Below are 26,842 nucleotides of genomic sequence, written 5' to 3' on the forward strand. Positions count from 1 at the left end.
ATGTGATTTATTAAAAGGACAGCACGAATGGCATGCAATAACCCTCAACACAAATACAATAAATCCAAAATCCATTGATCCTAAAGAAAACCCAACCAGTGGAAGTTAACACAACTAAGTCTAAACACAACCAAACCTACCTAAACGAAGAAATCTAAATTTAAAAACAGTTAAGATGAGTTAAGATTGATCCTGAATAGGGGAGCAGACACACGAGGAGCAGGTATAGGCAGGATCAGGGTTACAGAAACGAGCAGAGAACATGGCATACGGGTAAAACCGCTAAGGCACAGACATGATAAAGGAGCCAAATGCCTGGGAGCCAAATGCCTGGGAGACATCTGCTGACAGACACCAGAATTGCACTGTGCTTTTGAAACCAGCAGGTGATCCAGTTCCTAACAGGATCACCTGTCATGTACTCAGAGAAAAGGATTTTAGAGGTAAATAAAAATTCCTAACAATTGCTTAACCACTTAAGCTCTGGAAGGTTTTACCTCCTTCGTGACTAGGTATTTTTTTGCTATTCAGCACTGCACTTCTTTACATGGTAATTGCATGGTCATGCAATGCTGTACCTAAACAAAATTTATATTTTTTTCCACACAACTCGAGCATACTTTTGGTGGCATTTGATCTCCACTGGGTTTTTTTATTTTTAATTTAAAATGCAAAAAAACACATCTTTGAGAAAATGTATTCTGCTAGGTGTATTTGGTAAAACAAAAAAATCCCAATGAGTATATATTGATTGGTTTGTGTGAAAGTTATAGTGTCTATGAACTACATTATAGATGCATCTCAAAAAATGAATATCATCAAAAAGTTAATTCAATGAAAAAGTATTATATAAATGCATTACACACAGATATATTGCAAGCATTTCTTTTAAAGCACCCCGACACTCTGTGCAAAGGCAAATGCACTAGTCGATCCTGAACAGCTCCAGGATCTGCACCGCATGGTGGATACTAGACGTCAAGGTCTGAGATGACTGCTCTCAAAGAAGCAGGTTGTCCTGATACCTCAACTATGTGTACACCCCTAGACCATAAACAACCCCAGAACTGGAGCCAACATCTTTCTAAATACTATGTGAATGACAATAGCACTAACTGGTAACAAAAATAAATAAATTCAGATGTACAGGTATGCAACCTTAATATCCACCGACACCAGGAAGTTCCTCTGTTAAAGTGAAGCAATCACTGACCGGGTGGACTCCATTCTGGATTAAGCTGCTGGAATTTTCTGTAATTCTTGAGGTCCAGAGTAGACTGGATATCTCCATTTGGCTTGGGAACTGTGAAATGTTCCAAAAGAAGCCATGAAACCTCACCTCCTCCAGCACAGCCATAATGACAGTGAGTGGAAAAACTCGCCAATGCCCAATGATAGTGATAATTTAAGCTGCTCCCCAAAATGCTTGTATGAGACCTACCGTGCAGTAAATGTGAAGTGATGATAGGGGGCGCTGTGACAACTAATTAGATATATTCCTACAAATAATAATTTGTGAAAAGATGCCAAAATACATATAAACTTAAATATACAGAAGCTTAAATATGCATAACAATGACTATTATAAATGAAAAAGTCCATATTCATCTGATTGTTCAAAAGATGAAAAAACGCGGTCAACTAATTTCCGGATCCCAGCTTCTATCTCCAGTGGCGGTGGAACACAAGCCGATCCCAGCGTGAGCAGGGCTCAGCGCGGCTCCATCTGACCATATACACGATACCATCTAGTGCTGGGACACAGGCACTTAGTAATTAATGTAAGCAGGCATTTTGTTTTTACCATTTGCGGTTTTCATAAACCAAGCAATAGTACGCTATTTGGGTCCACTTTGTCTTTCTCATCAGATGCATACAACTCAAATGGAACCTGCCTGCTTCAGAGATCAGTTTACTGCTGAGTTTGTTGCTGAATTAATGGTCCTGGATTGAGCGGTGTTATCGGTGTTTGGATGTACCTATGCAGCCATCCAGAGCTTATTCCTATGATTGTGGTGTTAATACTAGAAGCATCTGGTTTATTATTCCAAATTTTTTTTTTGCCATTAGTGTTCTGTTAATTTCTACAATCAAATGTTTGTAAAATTTGACTATATCAGCTCAGCTTCTTTCTATGTCTTATTTGTGTATATCTCACATTAAGCTGCTGCTCATTGGATTATAATTTAATAAATTTTTTTATTAATTGGGCTGTGTGCACACCAAACACGGATTGCCTAGGTCAGTGATGGCAAACCTTGGCACCCAAGATGTTTTGAAATTACATTTACCATGCTGCTCATGCACTCTGCATTGTAGTTGAGCATCATGGGAAATGTAGTTCCAAAACATCTGGAGTGCCAAGGTTCGTCATCACTGGTCTAGGTCACCCAACAGGCTCACAGAGCCAAGGGCTTGGCTCCTTTGGAGGTAGTGTCTGCTCACCCGTCCAGGAGTGGGCCTAAATCTTGGGCAGCTTTGCATCATGTAGCTCCTGAAGTAATTTGCAGGGCGGCTCCCTAGTCTTCTATGAACATGTTTGTATCCCATTACTGTGTTGAACCACCTGCCCTATCTTCAGTTAGTTCTTGTTTACAATTACTGTCGGTTGACTGTGTTAAAAACCTTCTTTGCTCAACATTTTGCCCACTCAGCGAGTTATTTCCCACATGTACGCTGGCATGGAATCTGTCAGGAAACTCAGCAGTAAACTGATCTCGGAAGCAGGCAGGTTCCATTTGAGTTGTATGCATCTGATGAGACAACACAGTGGTGTAATGGTTAGCACTCTTGCCTAGCAGTAAAGAGGGAGTCGTTAGTTCGAATCCCAACCAGGACACTACCCGCTTGGAGTTTGCCTGTTCTCCCTGTGCCTGCGTGGGTTTCTTCCGGGTACTCCGGTTTCCTCCCACAATCCAAAGACATGCAGTTAGGTTAATTGGCTTCTGTCCAAAATTATCCCTAGTATATGAATGGGGACCTTGGATTGTGGGCTCCTTGAGGGTAGGGACCGATGTGAGTGTGCAATGTACAGGGATAGGGACAATTGTAGACACTCACTCAGGTTGAACTGGATGGACTGGTGTCTTTATTCAACCTAACTATGTAACTCGATTAATTTTTAACTGACACATTAGCGCATCCCCCCCTTTATTTGCAAGGTAGCAGCACAAGCAAATTCTGACCACCTTTTTGGGTAAATAGGTCATGGCTGTTTGGTGAGCAGATATTAGAGCATTTTGGGTGTTGGATGTTTGCAAATGGTGGAGGATAGCTACACACCGAGTTACCAACCACGTTTTGATTTTTTGAACAATCAGATGAATATGGACTTTTTAAATTTATAATATTCACAGTGTTATGCATATTTAGGTTGATATGTATTTTGGCATCTGTTCACAAAATATATGTAGGAATATATCTAATTAGTAGTCACAGAGCCCCTATCATCACCTTACAGGTATGACACGCCGAGACCGCAGCCATTCCACCAAAGCATTTTTTTTTTGAGGCGCGAGTGCATAAAAGCACAGAGAAGGAAAGCATCAGAAATACAACTTGTAACATCATCTGGACACCACACTTTAGATCCATTAGTCTGAGATTTCCTCAGAGTCCATGCAGTCTGAGCAGATGAAAGTCTGCCCAACATCTGAGCCACAGGGTCCTCTATATATGGACAAACAGAAACTCAGATCTTTCAGAAAGGTACTGTCAAAGGGCAGGATCCCCGAGACCAGATTACCTGGACCTGGCAATAGGTTTCACCCAAGCTTTGAGCATTCAGAAGACCTGTCCTTAAAGAACAGTACCATGAAGATCTTGTCCATTAGGAAATAGCTAGGTCCATGGCTGGCAAAATCCACTTTTTGGATAACTCCTCCTCAATGGGGGGGGGTACTGCTGGACAAATCACTTAAGGTGGTGGAAAACACTAGGGATGCATCAATTAGCATACATCTCTTTCGATAAACAAATAAAAAAATTTGGGAGATCTGACGGCCACCATGACCTAAAACCAGTGACCTTTGGATAAGTGTATTCCATAAGTGGCAGCTCTAAATTTGTTCCGATAGTATTGCCCAAAAAAACTCACGAAGCGCTTCTCTGTGCCCGTGAGCCTCTTCCTGAGAGAACACTTCCAAAGAGGGCTACCAATCCTCACTGGCTTTCTCTTTCTCCACATCCTTGTCAAAAGGAATATCCTCTGACTACTAATGGATGCTGAATATTCCTGTCTAGACAATGGAACAGGAGGAATGTGCCCTCGCACCAAAAAAAAAAAAAAAAAAGTGGAAAGAGCAGATAAGGGCAGGGATTTAGAACTGAACTGACCCTTAGGGGAACGATTACAAGTGACCTATGCAGGGTAACCCCGAGTAAGGAATTTGGGAGCCCATTCTTTCCCCCAAAACGCTGCTGGCATTCAGCCATGGCTTGTTGAGGGGTTAATAAGCCTCAGACCCCAAAAATGGAAATGGTCACCCAGGTGAGTGGAGAGTCTGCCAACAGACAAGACACCATGTGGACAGCAATCTCCAAACAAAGCTGTCTCCAAAATACTTGCATGGATAGCACCAGGGTATCATCCTTCTACACCCATGCTGCTGATCATGGACAGAGGTGTTCGGTAACATCTGAGGACTGGAGAGTGTCCTGCATGGATACTAGGTGCCCGCAGATTACATCACTGTGTATGCACCACCAGGCCTAACCCTACCTCTATTTAACACGGCTAATGTGGTGTAGCACTCAGGCAAAACACGCAGAAAAATACCCCACAAACCACAGGCATCCATCCAGTCCAGAGCTGTTAAAAAGCCCAAATTTCACCCATCATGCAAAGCATGTCCCAAATGGGTCTTCTGGAACAAGACTCCCCCCAGGGGATCACCTCTGGACATTAGAACACCCAGCTAGCAATATTAACACATAGCAGGTACCCAGGTGAGCGCTGCTCACAGCATTTGGAAGAAAAAAAGCAAAACAGAATATCAAATACATAGTCCCACTTGAAAAAGAAAAATGCTGACTACCAGTTATGACCCAACATGAAAAGCAGAAACTGCTAGAAAAATAGCAACGAGGCATAGATTATTAAGCCTTTAGGGCTCCAAAGCTTTACTTTTAATCAGACTATATGGTAAACAAAATCGGCTACTAAAAACATGGAGTAAAATGCCAAAATATAAGATGGTGGGTAATATAGTTTAGGAAGTTCTGCCCTTCATGGGCAGGGCCACTAAATAGAACAAAGTTAACCATTAGTTTAATACTTTCTCAAGGTCTTAGGCTTCATGCACAAGAGGCGCAGACGCAAACTCTGCTGGACGCATTTTTAAAAGCTGAAACCGGCGCTTAGAAACACCCGTTTTGCCGCAATTTTGCGGCGTTTTACCGCGTTTGCGTCTAGAAGCATTTAGTTAAGCTATCATCACAGACCCTTCCCAAGCTCAAAAAACAGTATTATTAACTATTTCAGCAATTTTGTACAACCAGAGTGAGTAGCAGCAGCTGTGAGAGCAGCAGTGTACTTGTATTTAGCGTGTCACTTGCCACAAGTTGTGGATTGTCCACTTGTCAAGTGACTTGCCACATTTCCTGCCACAAGTTGGGGATTGTCCACTTGCCACAAGTTGTGGATTGTCCACTTGCCACGTCACTTGCCACCTGCCATGTCACTTGCCACAAGTTGTGGATTGTCCACTTGCAAAAAATATATTTTTAATGGTTTTTCATCATTTGCAATAATTTTTGAGATTTTTAATGTAAAAAAAAAATAGGTCACCTTTAAAAACACTTATAAACGTAAACGCGGCAAAACGCGGTAGCATCGTTTTGCGTCAAACGTGGAAACTTTTGCATCTGAAACGTGGAAGCTTTTGCGTCTGAACCCATTTTTTTGCTTCTGGAAAAACTAGGTTAAACGCAACTGCCTAAAAACGGCAAAAAACTAGACTGTGTACATGGACACATAGGATAACATTGAATGAGTTCAGGGGCAGTTGAAAAAAAGTGTCCAACTGCCTCTGAACACGCGTTTAACAGCGTCTCGTGTGCATGAAGCCTTATCACACCAACAGCCTCTGTATGAGCTGGACTTTCACAACAAAGTGTCGCACACTCACATGGACAGCTTCATTATTGCAACTACTAGCTGTAGTGAAAACCAGCTTACCAAGCACAAATAAAATGTGCCATTACATTTTAGAAATATGCCAGTTTTAAAACTGTGCACAGCTCTTTCCATTGTGGATGATGCATGCACTGTCAATTCAGACTTCACCTCAGACTAAAGCACAGCTAATACCCACTCTACTGTCTTACTTGGTTTGCACGTTCCAATATACTAATCAGTTCTCCTGCAACTCTCCAATCTTTTCTGGTTACCAAGGTAATTGATTCACCTGAGCGTCTGGGGAAAAAAAAAAAGGACATTTTATGCATGGTAAAAGCTAAGACACAAAGTAGACTTTTTATGCCAATATGACCATCAAATATCTACTAACCCAGCTCTCCCAGTTCGACCAACTCTGTGCACATATTCTTCAATATTACGAGGAAAATCGAAGTTTAAAACATGGGTAATGTCCTGCACATCTAGCCCACGGGAAGCTAAATCAGTAGCTACTAAAATTCTCACTGCACCTTAAAAATAAATAAAAAATAATGATAAGGGAAGCAATGCTCATGCCTTGTTAAAGAGTAACTTTTGTGAGAAAAATAAATAAATGAAATATAGCAAATAAAACTGCTACATAAGCCATATTGGAATTTAACGCTAAAAACTTTTGTTGCTTTTAAATCCGTAGCCACTGTAATTTTCTATAAAATTCAATGCAATGACAACCTGGACACCATCTATGCACAGTTGGGTGTACTGATTGTTCCCAAAAATGACATTTCCTGCTTGGCCTGGTGATTGGCTCACTAATTTTCCCCAAATTCTACACCAAGGTACAACATTTTAGGAATCCTTTGTAGTAGGAGTTATATTTTTGGTAAAATATTCCCTAAGGGTGCATTACTTCTGAAGGGATGCAGACACTGCAACTTTACTCATTTGAAGGATTCAAGTGCATCAGCTGATTGAACACAGACACTCCCATTTAGGGACCAGACTTACAAGGACATAGTAAAACCTACCGCATTTTGTTTAAGGCCAGGGTCAGCATATTTTTAAATAATTATATCAGTGTGTTTAGGCAAGGTACAAAAACAAAATGTGCACTTTAGTTTCTGGGCCATACTACAGGTACAAAACAAAGTAATTGCAGAGTCTCATATATAAAAAAAAAAAAAAAAATGCACATCTTACCCTTTTTGAAGTCATCCAGGGCCTGTTCCCGATCACATTGCTCTCTATTGCCATGTAATGACTGAACAGGGATTCCCTGAAGACTAAAGTCACTTGCCAAATCATCAGCACTGAAAAAAATAATAATAATAATCTGATAAAATAAAACGTATTTCTTAATGAGGAGAAATGTATATTTCCATGCAAGTCACGCAACAAAATGATTTGTGCACACATTTCATATCTACAATAAAGAACAAAACGTTAATGTTCTAGAGTACCACTTGCCTAGCAGGCTATCAAAAGGCAGTCCTGCACTCCCAAGGCCTAGATGTAAAGATTTTTTGCCCCATGTGCCCAGACAGCATGTATTTTTAGGGCCATAGGTAAAAGTTTATTGAAAGGGCTCAAAGAATGGCTGTAAAAGGTGCCCATGAAGGACGACGTAGAGTGTTACGAGTACTGCAGACCCTGACCATAATGACACACACCTCCTAGGGATCCTTAAGCTCGTAGCAAGTGAGCTGGGTGACATCCCTAATGGCTTGAATCTGCTGTGAAAAGGTATTGGAGTGTATTAATAGTTTTGTTTTTTAAATGCTGGGCCACTTATTTGAAAAGTGGAGCGGGCTTTAATATAATAATCTAACACCACGGCACGTCTTTAATGCGACATAACACTATATACGTTTCCTTCTACATCATCATACTTACACCAATTTTTTCCCAACAAATATTAATATTTTGTCTTCAGGTTTTAGTGAATCAATTAAATGAAGAGTAAATGCTCTTTTCTCTTCTTCTGGAATCACCAAAACTCTCTGTTCCACTGTATTAACAGCCTGCATGATAAAATGTAAAACATACATTAAACTGAAGTGCTGAACTATTACAAGAGATTACTTTTAAACTTTACCTTAAAGCGTCAATAAAACGCAAAAACAAAAATGTATTACAATTTCAGCTAATTCTTAGATGTGATGGCTGCAATAGGTTCTCTTTTTAGGCTTTCCTCCCTTTATTCCCTTTATTCTCACCTGGTGATCCTGCCAGCAAGTCTTATTTTTCAACTTCCTTTAGTAGACAAAGCTGTCCAGATAGTGTCAGAATGTTGGGACAAAATCATTTACCATTGACAGAGGTGCTTAAAATTATTGGGTTTTATCCATTATCCGAAAAGGGAAAAAACAAAAACATAAAAAAAACACAAAAACCTCATTGAAACTATTTGGGAAGTGTTAGCTAGAGTTTGGCTCACTCCCCTCCCCACAGACTGGCAATGCTGCTGTCCAATATGTGTCTCTGTGCTCCTTCATCCAGAGTGTAGGCACTTTAATAAAGGAAGAGTGTTACTGGAAGGATCACCAGGTGAACACAGGCGTAAAAAACCCAAAGAAAAGAAAACAAATGTAGCCACCACATTTGATTGGTAAGGTGCAATATATTACATTTTTGGTTTTATACCATCTTAAAGGGGTTGTAAAGTGATTTTTTTAAATTTTTTTTAAATGACAAACATGTTATACTTGCCTCCGGTGTGTAGTTCGTTTTGCACAGAGTGGCCCCCGAACCTGGTCTTCTGGGGTCCTTCGGCGGCTGTCTCGGCTTTCTCCTGCAAGTACTTCTCACGTTCATACGAGCTCCCTCACATGGTGAGAAGCAATAGCGGGCGTGCTCCAGCGGCTATAGCCGCTCGTTGTATCACTCGGCCCCGCCCCCAGCACGCCGCGTCATTGGATGTGATTGACAGCAGTGTGAGCCAATGGCTGTGCTGCCTTCAATCCATCTACTCCAGCCAATCAGCGGGCAGGCTGAGCGTTGAAGAGGACGTCGGGGGCGAGCGTGGGACTTTCGAGGGGTCAGGCAAGTAAAAAACGGGAGGACTGGGGGCCCCGGCACTGTGAGATGTTTTTTCACCTTAATGCATAGAATGCATTAAGGTGAAAAAATAGGATTTTTGTACTCACCGTAAAATCCTTTTTTCTGTAACTCACCGACCGACACAGCTCCTCTCTAACTAAATGGGTTGTATAGCCTGCCATTAGGAGAAACTAGGCAAAATTGTTACACAATACACAAAAAAGTTTAATCCCGCCCCAGGGGGGCGGACCCCGTGCTATCAACCCTCCTCCTGCTGCTAGCAGCTTCAGTACTTCAACAAGCAGTATAACGTAGAAAGAAGGAGGAGTGAGTGCTGTGACGGTTGGTGAATTACACAGAAAAGGATTTTACGGTGAGTACAAAAATCCTATTTTCTCTTATATTCACCGATCAACACAGCGCCTCTCTGTAACTAAACGCGACGTCCCCAAGCAGTACCAAACGAGAGGTGGGAAAAACAGCATTAAAACTTCACTTGGGAGAAGTCATTACCTTAGAGCGGTAATTTGTACATATAACCGGGTATCCTCAACAGGAGTGATCCCCAAGACCGCGACATTGCGGAAGTTATGCAACAGTGCAGTAACAAAACAGAACTGTTTTCTATCGAAAAACCAGGAAAAAAAAACTCAATAGCAACTACATGGCCGCCTGCAAAACTTTGCGGCCAAAACTAGCATCAGCCGATGCACCAATGTCTACCTTGTAGAACTTTGTAAACGCATGGACAGACGACCAGGTCGCCACCTTACACACCTGAGCGACAGACGCTTGGTGTCGGAAGGCCCAAGACGTTCCGATTGCTCTTGTAGAGTGGGCCGTGACTGGAAAAGGAGGCACCTGCCCCTTCAGGGCATAGGCTTGGACTATAATCTGTCTGATCCACCTGGAAATGGTGGCAGACGAGACCGCCATGCCCTTCTTCGGACCAGCCACCGAAACAAACAGTGAATCTGACTTCCAAAAGGAAGCTGTGACAGACAAATACACCTTCACAGCCCTAACCACATCGAGCGCGTGAAGGGCCACCTCCTTGCGGTGCTTCGGCTTAGGACACAACAATGGCAATACAATGTCCTCATTGATATGAAAAGCCGAAACCACCTACGGTAGAAAGGCCGGTTGCTGACGCAACACCACCTTATCCCTGTGGATGACCAGATAAGGCGACTTGCAGGACAAGACCGCCAGTTCAGAAACCCTCCTGGCCAATGCGATGGCCACTAGAAAGACCACCTTCCATGAAAGGGTCAACAGAGGAATCTCCCTGATATTCTCAAATGGCGGCTTCTGAAGCGCCAACACCAGGTTCAAAACCCACGGAGGTAACGGAGGACACACCCCCTGAACAAAGGTACTCACTAATGAGTGAGACGCTAGGGGTCGCTGGAAAAATACAGCCAGGGCTGAAATTTGTCCCTTGATGGTGCTCAACGCCAACCTCTGGTCCACCCCTTGCTGAAGAAACAGCAGGATCCTGGATATAGAGAAGGAACGCGGATGCCACCCTTTCTCCTCACACATGGAGCTAAAGGCCTTCCAAGTACGATGGTATATCTTCCTGGAAGAAGATTTCCATGCCCTCAGCATAGCTGGAATCACAGAGTCGGACAGACCCTGGTTCCTCAACACCTGGCTTTCAACAGCCAGGCCGTTAAAGCCAGCAATGGTAAAGCGGGGTGAGATTGGACCTTGAGATACGAGGTCTTCTTGCAACGGCAGTCGCCAGGGAGCATCTGCCACCAGGCGCACCAGGTCCTCATACCAGGCCCGCTGAGGTCAATCTGGGGAAATCAGAATTACTGGAATCCCCTCAGCTTCCTCTGAGAAGCAACAGTTTCAGTGGAGGAAAGGCGTAGATCAGCTGGTACTGATCCCACTGAGCCACTAGCGTGTCTGCCCACGGATCTCTGGTCCTGGACATGAATCTCGGTACCTTCCGATTGTGATGGGAGGCCAGTAGATCCACATCTGGTGTGCCCCACCTCAGGCACAGCAGCCTGAACACCTCTGGATGCAATGCCCACTCCCCTGGGTCCAGCATCTGTCGACTCAGATAGTCCGCCTGCCAATGTTCCACCCCTGGGATGTAAATGACCGATAGGGCCAGTACATGTCGCTCTGCCCACCGAAGTATGTGAGCGACCTCCCGAGCAGCGGCTAAGCTTCTTGTTCCTCCTTGGTGATTTATGTACGCCACAGCCGTGACGTTGTCTGACTGTATTCTGATCGGACGCCCTTGAAGACTCATTGACCATGTGTGGAGGCACAGCCTGATCGCTCTCAATTCGAGCAGATTGATCAGCAACTTGGAGTCGACCAGAGGCCTTGAGCTGACTGAATCCCCATCACTTCACCCCAGCCGGACAGACTGGTGTCCGGAGTGATCACCGTCCATGTCAGAGGAAGGAACGATTTCCCGTACTGAACCACAGGGGACCTCAGCCACCAGATCAGGGAGTCCCTGACTGGCTGGCTCGCCTGGATCTGCCGATCCAGAGACAACAGAGATTTGTCCCACTTCGTCAGAATCTCCTTCTGCAGGACTCTCGTGTGGAACTGGCCATAAGTTACCGCCTCGAAGGAGGCCACCATGAGCCCCAGCACTCGCATGCAAAAGCGGAGCGACAACCACTTGCAGCTCATCAGTAGATTTGCCACCAATCTGAGAGTCCTCAATTTGTCTGAGGGGAGAAAAACCCTCGCCTCCCTGGAGTCCAACAGTAACCCCAGGTATAAAATAGTTTATACACTTGTTAGGCTTGCGGTTCCAGGAACGCTTCTGACTGTCCGTGGGCGTCCTGTAAGGCTGGTGGCGTTTTGCCGGAGCACCGGGCGCATGAAAAAGCCACTTGTGAGCGGAAAAAGAGGGCCCTTGCCTGCGGCGTTGCTCCTTAGCCTTCCTGGCCTGTGGGAGTAGAGTACTTTTACCACCCGTGGCATTTTTAATAATGTCATCCAGCGAGGCTCCAAAGAGCCGGTCGCCAAGGAAGGGAAGATCCGTCAGGGCTTTCTTGGATGCCTGGTCAGCAGACCAGCATTTCAGTCAAATCAGGCGCCTCAGCACCACAGCTGACACTGAAGCCCTGGATAACAGAGAGAAAGTGTCCAGGGCCGCATCACAAGCGTACTTAAGGCCATGCACTAGTTGGTCTGCTAGCTTCATGCAGACAGGGGAGGCATTCTGCTCACCCAATTCACAGTGCAAAAGTTTTGTCCAGTCAGTCAGCGTCTGCGACACCAGTGCGGATGCCAGTACAGGTCGCACGGCTGACCCCACAACCGTAAACAAGGAACGAGCCACTGCCTCGGCCTTCCTGTCCGTGGGATCCTTGAATGCAGGAGTCCCCTCAACCGGGATCGTGGTTACTTTATTTAACCTAGATACTGGGGGGGTCAACGACCGGAGGAGCCGACCATTTGAGAATGCTTTCCTCAAAGGGGTAACGTATCGGCAAATTTTTGGGGACCGAAAAGGTCCGTTGCAGACGTACCCATTCCCTGTAGATGAATTTGTCAAAATAAGTCAAATACGGAAACACCTTAGGATAACGTGCTGGCTTGCGGGACCCAAAAGGGACCGGAACATCAGCAGAGGAATCCGCTGGTTCCTGAATCTTCAGGTCCCACCCTCCTGCTGCTACATGGGGGGGGGGGGGGGGTTACTTAGCACTAGACTCACCACCATGGGCGTTCTCTGAATACCATCCACAGTGCCTGTAGTCCCTAGGAGGTTCCCAGTTGCAGAGAGGAGAAAAAAAACGTGAGCAGCAGCAGCTCCAACAGCGATGCAACGATCTGCAGAACAGCTTCAGCGTTCAGCACAAAGCCATTCAGTGTCCCACACACACAGTGGATACAGGAAGTAACGAGAAGGCACATGTCATGCTGTCACAAGAGGACAGCGGTGAAGAAATCATTCAGGCTTTCACAAAATGGCCGCCAATGTAATCAATAGGAATCCTAAGGAAGATGGCTGCTGAAGCTCACCAGGTGAATCTATAGCTTTCCCAAAACCAAGATGGTCGCTGGAACGGCGCCGTGCGGTGAATATCACAAAAATAAAAATGAGCTGCCTGCTAACAGTCAGAACAACCTCCACAAAACCTGTTTTTTTGGAACCCCCAGACCTAGACCAGGACTAACGCCAGCCGCACAGAGCCCCCACAGGCGAGAAACAGCGACACACACACACAGCGCATGCAGACAACCCCCTCAGAGGGGGGAAGGAGGGGTGATAGGGACTTGGGAGAGAAGATGAGGTGAGGTGGTCCCCCGAATCGACCCCCCAGGGAATACCCAGCTGCTCACCCCACCGAAGCAGGGAGAGCCGTACTTGCCAGTCCTGAAGAGCTGGGAGACAATCCATCACAGACCTATGCCTGCGCAGTTACAGGGTAGCTGTTGGCCTCGGTATACTGTGATCCAGACATCAGTAGCCCGGTCATATGTACACCCCGGAAAATTGAAGCTCACCGACCACCTCTGGAGCATGAGGTATGTCGTGGCCTGCCGAGCCGTAGCTGCGGCCTGCTCACGCTCGATGGCCGGACTGGGCGGACTACAAGGATATCATTAACCAGCCCGTCATCCAGCCAGCAGTTGATAGAAGATCTCAGGATCTCTCATCTTGCGCAAAAAGCACCAAACCTGCAGCAAAAATATGGACCGAGAGGCCCGCAGGATTTCCTAGGTCATTCTCCTTGCTAGGCAAAATATAAGCTGAAGCTGCTAGCAGCAGGAGGAGGGTTGATAGCATGGGGTCCGCCACCCTGGGGCGGGATTAAAGTTTTGTGTATTGTGTAACAATTTTGCCTAGTTTCTCCTAATAGGATATACAACCCATTTAGTTACAGAGAGGAGCTGTGTTGGTTGGTGAATATAAGAGAAAATATTTACCTTTACAACCCCTTTAAATTAAAATATATTTGGTAATTGCATATGCACAGCAACACAACGCAATAAAATACCCTTCCATAATTTTGCGTTTTTTTCTGAACTCATCATAGGTCAGGTTTCTACTGCTGTCTGGAACCCTGAAAAAAGGGTACCTTACCTCAGTTCTGGATCCTGTGGCAGCCAGAGCTACAGTGTGAGGTGCGCTGAACCTCCTTGGTTCCATTCTTTAAAGTGCTAACTTTATTTCTCTAGACTCCAGAAACCACAAAGGGGGCTTAGACATGCCAGATGTCAAAGAAGTGTCATCAGTGAGGGTGAAAAAGAAAAAAAAAAAAAGACTAAGTTGTTGCTCAAACTTTTACTTTAGAAGAGATTTTGAACAACTCGCAGCATTTCCAACCACTTTATTTTTCCACACCGCTTCTTTCATGGACTGCAGAACTGGCCCTCTCAACAGCAGTTTCATGCCTCACACCAGGCTTTATCTAGTTATTTTGCCCAAAACAACTGGTTAAAAATGTGACATGAAAAAACGGTTAGAAAACTCATTTTTTCATCCTGTGAGATGAGTTGGTAATTAAAAGTTATTTACAAATGTTTTTGTATTTCTCCTGGAGTGATGGAAAGGGAATTCAATAAAGCACTACAGATTTCTGCCGCCATTGGCCCCCTAAAATGACCTGTGTCACATTTAAGTCTCTACTGCCTGTTTTGGTAACTTTACCAATAAGTGTGACAAAACAGGTAGCTCTCAATAGTGCCACTTTTACAATGTGGTGCTATTATTGCTCCAGATTCAAAAAGAACTACTTCTAGTTTGTAGGTAACGAAACTGGAGGTAATTAACCTCATAACGACACTAACACAAATGCAGCGTGCAGTAGGTGGGCTTTAAACCTGGAAGCTGCATATATGTGTACCAGTCTTTGCACTGGGAGCGCTGCACAGTCTGCTCCCAGCACATAGACCAGGCTCTCATTGAGTCTCGTACTAACAGGGTTTAAGGCCAGGGTCAAAGGGTCAGGTCAGCATATTTTAGGTTGCATTTTTCTTTTTAAATATATCAGTGTGTTTTAGGTAAGATTAAAAAAAAATTTGCACTTTAGTTTCTGGGCCACATTGCAGGTACAAAACAACGAAAGTGACACTAAAGCTTATTTTTTTTGAACATACATATACTTACCTCCAACTGGGCAGCTAGTTTTGCACAGCGTGGCCCCAAACATCCTTTTCTGGGGACCCTCGGTGGCTCTCGCAGCTCCTCCCTGCATTAGATAATCCCCCTAGGAGAAGCTCTCTCCCAAGGGGGTTACCTTTGTGGGCACGCTCGAGTCATTCATTCAGCGTCTATAGAAGTGAATGTATGACTCGGCACTGCCCCCTGGGTCATTGGATTTGATTGACAGCAGTGGAAGCCAATGGCTGCACTGCTATCAATCCATCCAATCAAGACCTGAGACACTGGCTTTTGCTGGTGTGCTCATCCCTGGGATGAGATAGTGGGGGTACAGGCAAGTAAAACAGGGGCTCCCAAAAAAATATTCAGTTAAAGTGATCGTAAAGTCTTGCTTTTATTTTTTTTAAATACACTTTTTATACTTGCCTACTCTGAGGATTTGCACAGAGCAGCATGGATCATCCTCTTCTCAGGTCCCTCTTCTGAGATGTTGGCCCCTCCCTCCTGTCGAGTACCCCCACAACAAAGCAGCTTGCTATTGGGGCACCCAAGCTGAGCTGCAACTCTGTCTCCTATTCAGACACAGAGCTGCCGTTTGTGACCCTCTTCTGATTGGCTAACTGACTTTAGTTGACTGCCACGGGAGCCAATCGCGCAACTGCTGTGCCTCAGACAATCAGGAGGGAGAGTCTCGGACAACCGAGGGACTCGTTGACACTGGACAGAGATGGGGCTCAGGCAAGTATTAGAGGGTGCTGGGGAGGCTGCTACACACAGAAGGTTTTTAATCTTAATGCCTTAAAGTGCTAACCCCACAACAGTAAATTAATTCTGTAAATGCAACATAGCAGGCTTGTAATACTCACTAACACGGTACAGAGGGTAAACCGCGCTACTCAAACAGCAAAAGAAAGTAACCTATAAGCAGCAACCCTAATCGTAATACTCCGATATCAAACTAAATAGGTGAACACAATGAGCTGCGCTTAAAAACAAAAAATTATATACCTGAAACCTAATCCAAAACTATACCGATAGATATAGAAAAGAACAATATTAAGTGACGAAAATATGATTAGTAAATAGTATACATAAATGCTATCATATCATCATATAAGTGAATAAAGTGTATACTAGATCTGAAATGAAGTTAACATAAATAATATAGAGAAAACCCCCACAAAAATTAATGTATATTAAAACAAAAATTATGTGTGCTAAATCTAAACCAATAAAATTGACAAAAATAGTATTCAAAAGCAATAAAGAGTTCATATATAATGAAGAAAAAAAGTATTGTTGATTCCTCAAAATTGATATTAAGGTGCAAAAATATCCACAAATGCATGTATATAGAAAATAATCAAAATCCTCCACCAGTGAGAAGAGGGGCCGCTTACCAGAGTTTTAGATCCCAGTGTTAGTGAGATCAGTAAGGCAACAGCACAGAGGTTTCTGGATAAACCGTCACAGGCACCACACCGTTTGCATCTCCAATACGAAGGCTCCAATCGGGAAACTAAGGTATCGTAGATTGCTGACACCACGCTGCTTCTACCTCCAATACGAAGCCTCCAGTCAGGAAACGAGGGTATCGTGGATCATGTATAAAAAATCAAAGGCACTCGCATAGCGTAAAACCACTTGGTTTAATGAAATAGAATAAAAAAATTTACACTCACATATGTATAGAACAAACGATCACATAAAAAACGAGCCGGCCGGACTCGTGTGCCGCCCGCACTTCCTGGTTGGGCGTAGAACGCGGAGACGTCAGAACGTCTTCTGACGTCTCCGCGTTCTACGCCCAACCAGGAAGTGCGGGCGGCACACGAGTCCGGCCGGCTCGTTTTTTATGTGATCGTTTGTTCTATACATATGTGAGTGTAAATTTTTTTATTCTATTTCATTAAACCAAGTGGTTTTACGCTATGCGAGTGCCTTTGATTTTTTATACATGATCCACGATACCCTCGTTTCCTGACTGGAGGCTTCGTATTGGAGATAGAAGCAGCGTGGTGTCAGCAATCTACGATACCTTAGTTTCCCGATTGGAGCCTTCGTATTGGAGATGCAAACGGTGTGGTGCCTGTGACGGTTTATCCAGAAACCTCTGTGCTGTTGCCTTACTGATCTCACTAACACTGGGATCTAAAACTCTGGTAAGCGGCCCCTCTTCTCACTGGTGGAGGATTGTTTTGATTATTTTCTATATACACGCATTTGTGGATATTTTTGCACCTTAATATCAATTTTGAGGAATCAACAATACTTTTTGGACAATTTTTTCTTCATTATATATGAACTCTATTGCTTTTGAATACTATTTTTGTCAATTTTATTGGTTTAGATTTAGCACACATAATTTTTGTTTTAATATACATTAATTTTTGTGGGGGTTTTCTCTATATTATTTATGTTAACTTCATTTCAGATCTAGTATACACTTTATTCACTTATATGATGATATGATAGCATTTATGTATACTATTTACTAATCATATTTTCGTCACTTAATATTGTTCTTTTCTATATCTATCGGTATAGTTTTGGATTAGGTTTCAGGTATATAATTTTTTGTTTTTAAGCGCAGCTCATTTTGTTCACCTATGTAATACTCACTGTGGAACTTAAGGGGTTAATCCTCTGCATTGTGTAAAAAGGCTTTTATCCTGTATGCACAGATCCTTCCCACCTGCACTGTATCTGGGGAAGTCCAGCTAACACAGGCAGAGTAGCCGACCTGCACATGCTCAGTTGTGTCTTATGCTGGAGAGAACATTTTTCCTTGTTCTCAAAGTTACGATATTAATACAGGCTGTAGCGAAAATCTCCTCCTACCTGAGCTCTCAGCACTGCAGAAACTGCAGTTTCTCATGTAACCGTGATATACAGATCATCCAAAAAGGTATATAGTGGCAGTATTTCAATGTAAAAAGAAAATGTATAAGCTGTGAGCACTGTGGGGGATATTATTTATTTTCATATTACTGGGTTTAGTAACACTAAGGGAAAAAAAAAAAAAAAAAAGATTTTTACTATTTTGGGACAGAGAGCAGTGGGCAAATTCTATACAACAGTTGCATTAATCCGTTGCCTGCACTGTTATCTGTAGGCACGTCAGAATTCTAAAGATTGCCAGATGCCCTTTATAAATTATTATGAGATACTTATTTTTGAGCCCTTAAGGCCACTACTTACAGCCAAATCAAGTGTTCCAACGTACACCATCAATGGATCTTTCAAGTAAGTTCTGGCTAAACGGCGAACACCATCTGGCCACGTGGCACTAAAAAGGAGAAAAAAAAAAAATACACATCTGAGTAACATATTGAAAGGAAATTCAGACTACATTAAAGTGGTAGTTAAGTCTACATTAACTGCTTCCATGGTCAGCATCTTTTCACGCATTCCTAGAAAAAAAAATTGCAACCAAAAAAAGGTACTCTCCATAAAGATGTGCATCAAAAAGGATTAAATATCTACTTTTAATTGAATGCTAGAAACAGGTTTTCAATTGCTGGCCAAGATGCAAGGAATTTTGATGCATCTGTATATTCCGTATCTTGAAGTGTAGTACAGGACTGGATTTGATTCATAGACCATGGGTTATATGTAGAGGTCGACCGATATATCGGCCGATATTTGCCGTTTTTAAATTAATCGGCATCGGCCGATTGAGCTGATAAAAAGGCCGATTTAGAACAGCGGGACTTGGGAATGACTTCTGTAATAGAAGTCAGTGTAAGTTGCCTGAGTCGTCATAGAAACGTCTTTCCTCCTCTCTGGGCAGCCTGCCAAGAAAAGAACAGAAAGATACAATGTTTACATTTCTGAATGAAGTCATCTCAGTGTGTAGAGTTCTCAGTTTAACCATTTAAAGGCTAAATCTTTTCTGACACTTGTTGCTTACAAGTAAAAGTCCTGTATTTTCTGCCAGAAAATCACTTAGACCCCCCCAAAAAGTATATATATATTTTTTGCAGAGATCCTAGGGAATAAAATAGCGGTTGTTGCAACATTTTATGTCACACAGCATTTGCGCAGAGGTCTTTCAAATGCATTTTTTGGGGGGAAAAAAATACACTTAATGATTTTAAAAAAAAAACGAAAACAGTAAAGTTAGTCCATTTTTATTTTATTTTTTTCGTCCAAAAGTTTTGAGTACTTTTTATTTTATAGGCTGCTTGCACACTGGAGCCGGCAGGCGTTGATGGTAAAATGTTGCTAGTTTTAGCAGTACTTTACCATCATTTTAGCGGTGCTATTCGGCTGCTAGTGGGGCGCGTATAATCCTAGCTAGCGGCCGAAGAGGTTAAATGCGCTCGTGAAGCACCGCAATGGGCAGGAGTGGTGGAGAAGTGGTACACACCACTCCAAACGTGCTGCTTGCATCGCCTCAGTGTGAAAGCACTCTGTCTTTCACACAGACTGCAGGGGAGCCGTTTTGCAGGCACTTTACAGGTGCTATTTTTAGCCCAAAAGCGCCTAAAAAAACTCCCCAGTGGGAAAGGTGTCTGTTAGGTTTTATGAGATGAAGGGGGATAAAAAAATAAAATAAAAAAAAAAATAAAAAAAAATCGGCCTAACATATCGGCCCAAAAGAATAGGCATCATATATCGGCCGCCATGATTTCTAAATATCGGCATTGGCATCGGCCAGAGAAAAACCCATATCGGTCGACCTCTACTTATATGCCGCTACTTTCAGGTGATTGTGCATTGGCAAAAATTTTGCTTGGTCCACCCCCTAGTAGTGTTTTTATATATAACTCTGCCCACTGTGTGAGACTCCAGTTTTGTTAGCAAGCAATAAAGATCACAGATAAGAGAAGGAAGGGATCTGTACACTGTACTCTACTCCAAGATAAGGACTTTACAAGTTCATCAAATGTCTCATCTTTATAGTACAATACATGACAAAGGAACCGATTCATAGACCATGCCCAACTAATAATCGAGTGGTGGGTAACAGTACAACAGCAGGAACAGGCCACAGAAAAAAATAAAAATAAAAAGGCGGACAACAGGCCTATACCAATTTGCTAACAATAGATACACCCTGTGCTGCAAGAGCAACAATGGAGACTAAACAGATGCCTAGCAATTGTTTGGGAGTAACCTGAAACAGAATTTAGGTGGTGGCTCTCTTTAAAGATATTGTGCAGACTCCAAATGGTGTATAGGTCTCAGAATATGATTTTAAATGAGGACACAGGCGAAGGGAAGGCAAAAGGAAAGAGGGACCCCTTTCTGGAAGGTAGAAAGAAAAAAGGGGGAAAATTAGCACCCAGGTCGGTGAAAGTGGAGGGAGAAGTTCCAAAAAAGGTACCTTTTAGTAAGGAATGAAGAGAAAAGCCATATACGTCATGCCTGATGATAAAACCCTAAGGCAGGGATATGCAATTAGCGGACCTCCAGCTGTTACAGAACTACAACTCCCATGAGGCATAGCAAGACTGACAGCCACAAACATGACACCCAGAGGCAATGTGATGGGACTTGTAGTTTTGCAACAGCTGGAGGTCCGCTAATTGCATATCCCTGCCCTAAGGGAATCAAAAGGGGCAAAATGTTGTGCCAGCCAGAAGAATGTGGTAGGAAAATGTAGGTGGTTTCAAGGGAAAAAAGGAAACATTTTGGTGTCAAGGAGAACACACCAGCTTTCAGACTAAACTGTCCCCAAGTGGAAGGGGAGTCCAAGGAAGGTAACCACTGTTGATGGGAATAGAAGGAGGAGAACTGAATCTTATGAGGATTCCGCCACAGCAAGGAATCTTTTTAAAAAGGATAGAGCCCAGGATGGCCATGAGGTCCTATAGCAGCCCCAGCTGGTAACAAGGAAAAGTTCTCTGTACCAGAAATTTGCACAAGGAGTGCAAAGTGTTGAGAAATTGAGAATTAGGAAGAGGGTGTATAAGGTTGACCAGTTTCTACAGGGATGCAATTTAAATGCCAGAAGACTAGGCAGAGCTTTTTTTTACTGTCATGGGGAGCCTACTTCATACATACACTGTATATTATTATATTATAGTGCACTCTTGCAAGTAGTCCATTTATCCCAGTTTAGGTGTTTTTATGTATGTTGATAATAAAATTAACCCATTGGAGCCAAGCCTGCACAATTATGTGAGCCCACTGGACAGGGCTTTTTTTCCATGGGGCCGCGTATTTGCGTATCGGTCTTTGAGCTGAGAGCACACCGTGGCGCTCTCCCAGCACAGAGACTGATCTCCCCAAGAGCCCCATACTAACAATCGTGACCCAGAACCTGAATTCCGGGTCACCCGATCACTGCAATAGCCTCTGATTGGCTATCATAGCCTGCCTCCATGTTTTCTCTCTTAGGGCTCATGCACACAGGACGTTTTTACAGCTGCTGTTAGGAGCTTTTGACTTTTTTTTTTTAAACTGCCAAAAAACGCCCCACCACATTAGCCTATGTGGCCATGCACACAAACTGTCAGAGGCATAAGCGTTTAAGGGCAGTAGAAAAAAAAAAAAAAAGACAGCCTGTGCTCCCAGGAGCAGTAAACACAAGCTGTAAAATGAAAAATGCCCAAAAATCCTGATAAACGCTGTAATAAGCCGTTAGTCGCATTTGGCAACTTTATATTATAGGGAGCGTTTACTGAAAAAAAAAAAAAAAAAAAACGCTGCTAACAGTGCATTTTTAAGAATGCTTTTTTTCCTGGCAGCAGTGTGGCATTTTTAAAATGTCATGTGTGCATGAGCCCTGAATGGAGGAGAGAACTACATTGCATCTCTCTGAAGGGGGGGGGGGGGGGGGGATTTTTTAGAACATACCTACATCAAGGTTTGATCTTGGTCAGTGCCAGGGTTGGTGTTTGGGTCAAAGGACAGGGCCAGTATTTTGACATATCTGAGCTGTACTACAGGTACAAAAGAAACATACACATGTGGTATCTCTGCACTTGTCAGGAGCAGGAGAATTTCATTTAATTTAGGTAGTTACATGGTTAGTAAGGTTGAATAAAGACACCAGTCCATCCAGTGAGTGTCTACAATTGTCCCTGTACATTGCACACTCACATTGGTCCCTACCCTCAAGGAGCCCGCAATCCGAGGTCCGCATACATATACTAGGGCCAATTTTGGACAGAAGACAATTAACCTACCTGCATGTCTTTGGAGCATGGGAGGAAACCGGAGTACCAGGAGGAAACCCACACAGGCACAGGGAGAACATGCAAACTCCTCCTATGGGATGGCAGATTGGCAAGCCCAGATCATGGGTTGCAGACCCGCCATCCCAGAGCATCCGTGTTGTTAATAAAGCCGGCAAAGCAAGCAGCTGTGGAGCAGAGCTGTATAAGCTGATGCTTCCTGTATAGCGCCGTCTCTTGTTATTAAAGCGGAGGTCCACCCTAAAGTGTACCTTCCGCTCATTGGAACCCTCCCCCCCTCCGGCGCCACAATTGGCACCTTGCAGGGGGGAGGGGGGGGTGCAGGTACCTGTACAGTACAGGTATCTGCACCCACTTCCGGCGTAGATTCAGCAGAAGGTACGCCCCTTTCCGCAGATTCTACACCCCTTTCCGAAGGTCCCCCCGCTGCCTGCTGGGAAACACACGGATCCCAGAGACAGCGGGGACCATCCTTATTGCACAGTGCGACTCGCGCATGCGCAGTAGGGAACCGTGAAATGAAGCCGAAAGGCTCCACTTCCTGATTCCCATACCCAAGATGGCGGCGGCAACACCCGAGAGATGATCGAGAGATCGGCTTCGGGTGCCGACATCACGGGCGCGCTGGACAGGTAAGTGTCGTTATTTTAAAAGTCAGCAGCTGCAGTATTTGTCGCTGCTGGCTTTTAGAAAAAAAAAAAAAAAAACGGCGGACTCCCGCTTTAACCACTTAAGCCCCGGCCCAATTTGCAGCCAAAGGACCAAGCCCCTTTTTGCGATTCGCCACTGCATTGCTTTAACCGACAATTGGGCGTTGTGCGACATGGCTCCCAAACAAAATTGGCCTTTCTTATGGTGGTATTTGATCATCTCTGTGGTTTTTATTTTTTGCGCTATAAACAAAAATAAAGCGACAATTTTGAAAAAAATGCAATATTTTTTACTTTTTGCTATAATAAATATCCCCAAAAAATATATTAAACATTTTTTTTTTCTCCTCAGTTTAGGCCGATGCGTATTCTACATATTTTTGGTAAAAAATATCGCAATTAGCGATTATTGATTAATTTGCGCAAAAGTTATAGCGTTTACAAAATAGGGGATAGTTTTATAGCATTTTTATTAATATATATTTTTTTTTTACTAGTAATGACTGCGACATTATGGCGGACACATTGGACATTTTTGACACGTTTTTGGGACCACTGTCATTTATACAGTAGTCAGTGGTATTTAAATGCACCGATTCCTGTGTAAATTACACTGGCAGTGAAGGAGTTAACCACTAGGGGGCGAGGAGGGGTTATGTATGACGTTGTGTTTTTTTTTTATTGTAGGGGGTGTGGCCTGGCATTTGACATCACTGATCGTCTTTCCCTATATCAGGGAACAGACGATCGGTGACAGCCACAGTAGGAAGCACAGGGAGAGGTTCGTTTACACAGACCTCTCCTCGTTCTTCAGCTCTGTGACCCGATTGTGGGACACCAGCAGCGATCGGACCGGGTCTGGGCACTTAAAGAGCAACGTACAGGTACATGCTTGTGCCCAGCCATGCCATTCTGCCGATGTACATCAGCGGGAGGCGGTTCTTAAGTGGTTAAAGGTCAGTTTATTACTTAAAATGCAGTGTATATATGGGCATATCTGCGCAGTGGTTACTGGGCTGCTTTCAAACTGATCCGCAGGTGCAGTGCACCTTCAGGTTACCTGCACTGAGGCATAGACTTCTGTTATTACCTGCGGGTTTGGTGTGCTTTCAGAAAGTGCACCACACCTGCAGGATATAATAGAAGTCTATGGCAAAGTGTAGCTAACCCACAGGAAAGGCACTGCGCTGCATTAGTGTGAAAGGCTCCTTTCACACAATCGGTCTGACTCAATCTGACCCTCTATTCACCTATATGAAGCAGCAGATGTAAACAGATTTGTGTCCCTTTACACCCACCTACCTCCAAACTGATTAGCTAAAAAAAAAAAAAAAAAAAACCGGAAGGGGGATCAATCACCTTCCGTCAGGGCAGATCGGATTGGAGGACCCATAGAGTAGAGTGGGCTGTGTCCGCTCTGCACGGACCTGTCATCCGCCTGCTTTGCTTATTGTGGCCCGTGACCGGTCACCAAGTTGCTTAAGTGGCCCTCACTCTACAAAAGGTTGCGCACCCCTGACCTAGATGCACAAAGTAGTGGTGGCGATATGTACAATTTCACTAATACATATCAAACTTGTTTTTAGCCATGAACATTTGTTTTAACTTTAGGTGCGAAGGAGTTAAAAATGCAACCCTCCATATGCTTTGCTTTTGGGGGGGATTTTTCTTTCCTTTTAAGACTCTTTTGGGTCTTATTCTTTTTTGATACATATTAATTTTTATGATTTTTTTCATTGTTCAATTTTTTTTTTAATTCAATAGTCATTAAGCATTTATTTCCCCCCTGTCAAAGGAATGCAAAATGTTGGAGCTCAGGACAGGGCCGGAGAGCAAAGCCGGAAAGGTCATATCATGGCAAAACAGTGTAGTCTGGGTTCTAGGTTGTGTAACTAACCTCCCCAGGTAGAGGGGATTAGAAACTGGTACCCTGAGAGAAATGAACAACCCCTGCGCTGTCCAAGTATAATTCGCAAAAGGGAAAAAAGCCATCTCATAAGGGGCAATGAATAGCGACGACACGGTCTCAACAAAACTTTTTTACATGAACCAGAGACAAATTTGTCCTGCGAAAAAGGTGTCTGCAAAGATGTTCCTACCTAGACAACAAAATGCCAAGGAAAAAAACAAAAGTGTGAAAAACAGCCTTTAGGGCAAGGGTCTCAAACTGGCAGCCCTCCAGTTGTAGTTTTGCAACAAGTCCCATCATGCCTCTGCCTGTGGGAGTCAACTGTCAGCCTTGCAATGCCTCATGGGACTTGTAGTTTTGTAAACAGCTGGAGAGCTGCCAGTTTTTGACCCCCTGCTTTAGGGGAGTATGGAAGACTGCAGCTGTCATATATTAGATGACAGAATTTAGTTGTTTGGAGGCCTATAGCCACAAACAGAGGGATACAACTGCTTATGCAGGGGTTGAGGGGAAAAAAATAAATTTCATCACCATAGTGAATGGAAGTAGTCAATCACATCAGTAAGAGAAGGTCTAAATAGATAAGGAACAGGAGGGGAAAATAAGCTGCAAACTGCCCTAACTAGAGGAGTCTTTACAAGTTTAACTATAATTCAGACAAACGGCTGTGTCCGAGGGAACGTCATGGGAAGCCAGACTACTAAAATAGTCCATACCAGTGAAGTATCAGCAATGTGGTATGTGAGTCTTCCAGGACAGGAGTTCTTGTATAGGGGTTACTGAGCCCTGAAATCTTATTCTGAGTAGAATAAGAGACACACACACCCATTATAATAATAAAATAACAAACTTAAAAAAAAAAAAAAAAACTCTTGGTCTTTCCTTAGTGAGTAGAGATGAACTAGATTGGAAAGGAGAAGACCACAAACAAACTGCACATGTCCTGGAACAAGTTAAGAGAGAAGATGGCTGGGTAAGTGTTAGCAAACACCACCATTGCCTCCATAAGAGGGGTCAAACCTTTAGTGTGAGGAAGCCTTTTAACAGCTCTGGAAGTACTAGAAATGTTTGCCAAGACCGGAATGAACTGCAGTGTAAGATGATAGGGCAAAATAATGAAATCCCTACAATAGGAGATACACAATGCAGAGTGAATTGGGAGGCTGGAAAATAGGGCCTGAAACCGCTCCCATCAGTAAGCTGCCTTAACCACTTGCAGATAGAGCTATAACAAGATGGAGGCTACAGTGCGGTCGGCCAGTTCTGGGAGGGCGTCATAACATCCTCCCTCGATTGCTCCCACTGCGGCACACTCTGATCGATGTGTCCTCTGCAAATAGCCGATCATAGGGGTAAAGAGGCAATCAGCAGATCTTTATCGCGTGATCAGCTGTGTCCAATCGATGATGGATGATGATGATGATTGATGGATGATTGATGGATGATGATGATTGATGGATGATGGATGATGTAAACACACTTAGAAACAGCAAAACCGGAACCCTCTGGCAGGACTTTAAGAGGCAATGAACTCAAAAATTGTATATGTGGACAATCGATATAAAAAATAGGATTTCTTTGTACTCCCCGTAAAATCCCTCTCTCTCTGTAATTCACCGGCCGACACTGCTCCTCTCTTAGCCATTGGGTTGTTATGCCCTATTACTAGGAGATACTAGGCCTTAGTTGTAATACAACACTCAGAACCCTTAGTTCTGCCCAGGGGGCGGTACCTTGGGCAACAACACTCCACACTGCCATGCAGTCATCAGTACGTTGTCAAGCAGTATAACGCAAAGATAAAAAGGAGGGGCGGGTGCTGTGTCGGTCGGTGAATTACAGAGGAAAGGATTTTATGACAAAAAAAATCCTATTTTCTCT

At 43.7% G+C, this 26,842-nt stretch overlaps 1 protein-coding gene across 1 annotated transcript in view; it reads right to left on the reverse strand.

The window, feature by feature from the left end:
• Positions 1-26,842, reverse strand: part of DDX43 (DEAD-box helicase 43) — a 433,112-nt gene that overhangs the window by 121,432 nt on the left and 284,838 nt on the right. The window contains exons 11-15 of the mRNA XM_077490306.1: positions 18,456-18,543; positions 8,012-8,139; positions 7,319-7,428; positions 6,510-6,648; positions 6,328-6,415 (exon numbers count right to left, since the gene is read on the reverse strand). Coding sequence (XP_077346432.1) covers positions 6,328-6,415; positions 6,510-6,648; positions 7,319-7,428; positions 8,012-8,139; positions 18,456-18,543 — 553 coding nt within the window. The remainder of the gene's footprint in view (positions 1-6,327; positions 6,416-6,509; positions 6,649-7,318; positions 7,429-8,011; positions 8,140-18,455; positions 18,544-26,842) is intronic.

This window comes from Lithobates pipiens, unplaced genomic scaffold (assembly GCF_037356315.1).
Source record: "Lithobates pipiens isolate NorthernLeopardFrog02 unplaced genomic scaffold, aLitPip1_a1.2 Scaffold_18, whole genome shotgun sequence".
NCBI classification, from domain to species: Eukaryota; Metazoa; Chordata; class Amphibia; order Anura; family Ranidae; genus Lithobates; species Lithobates pipiens.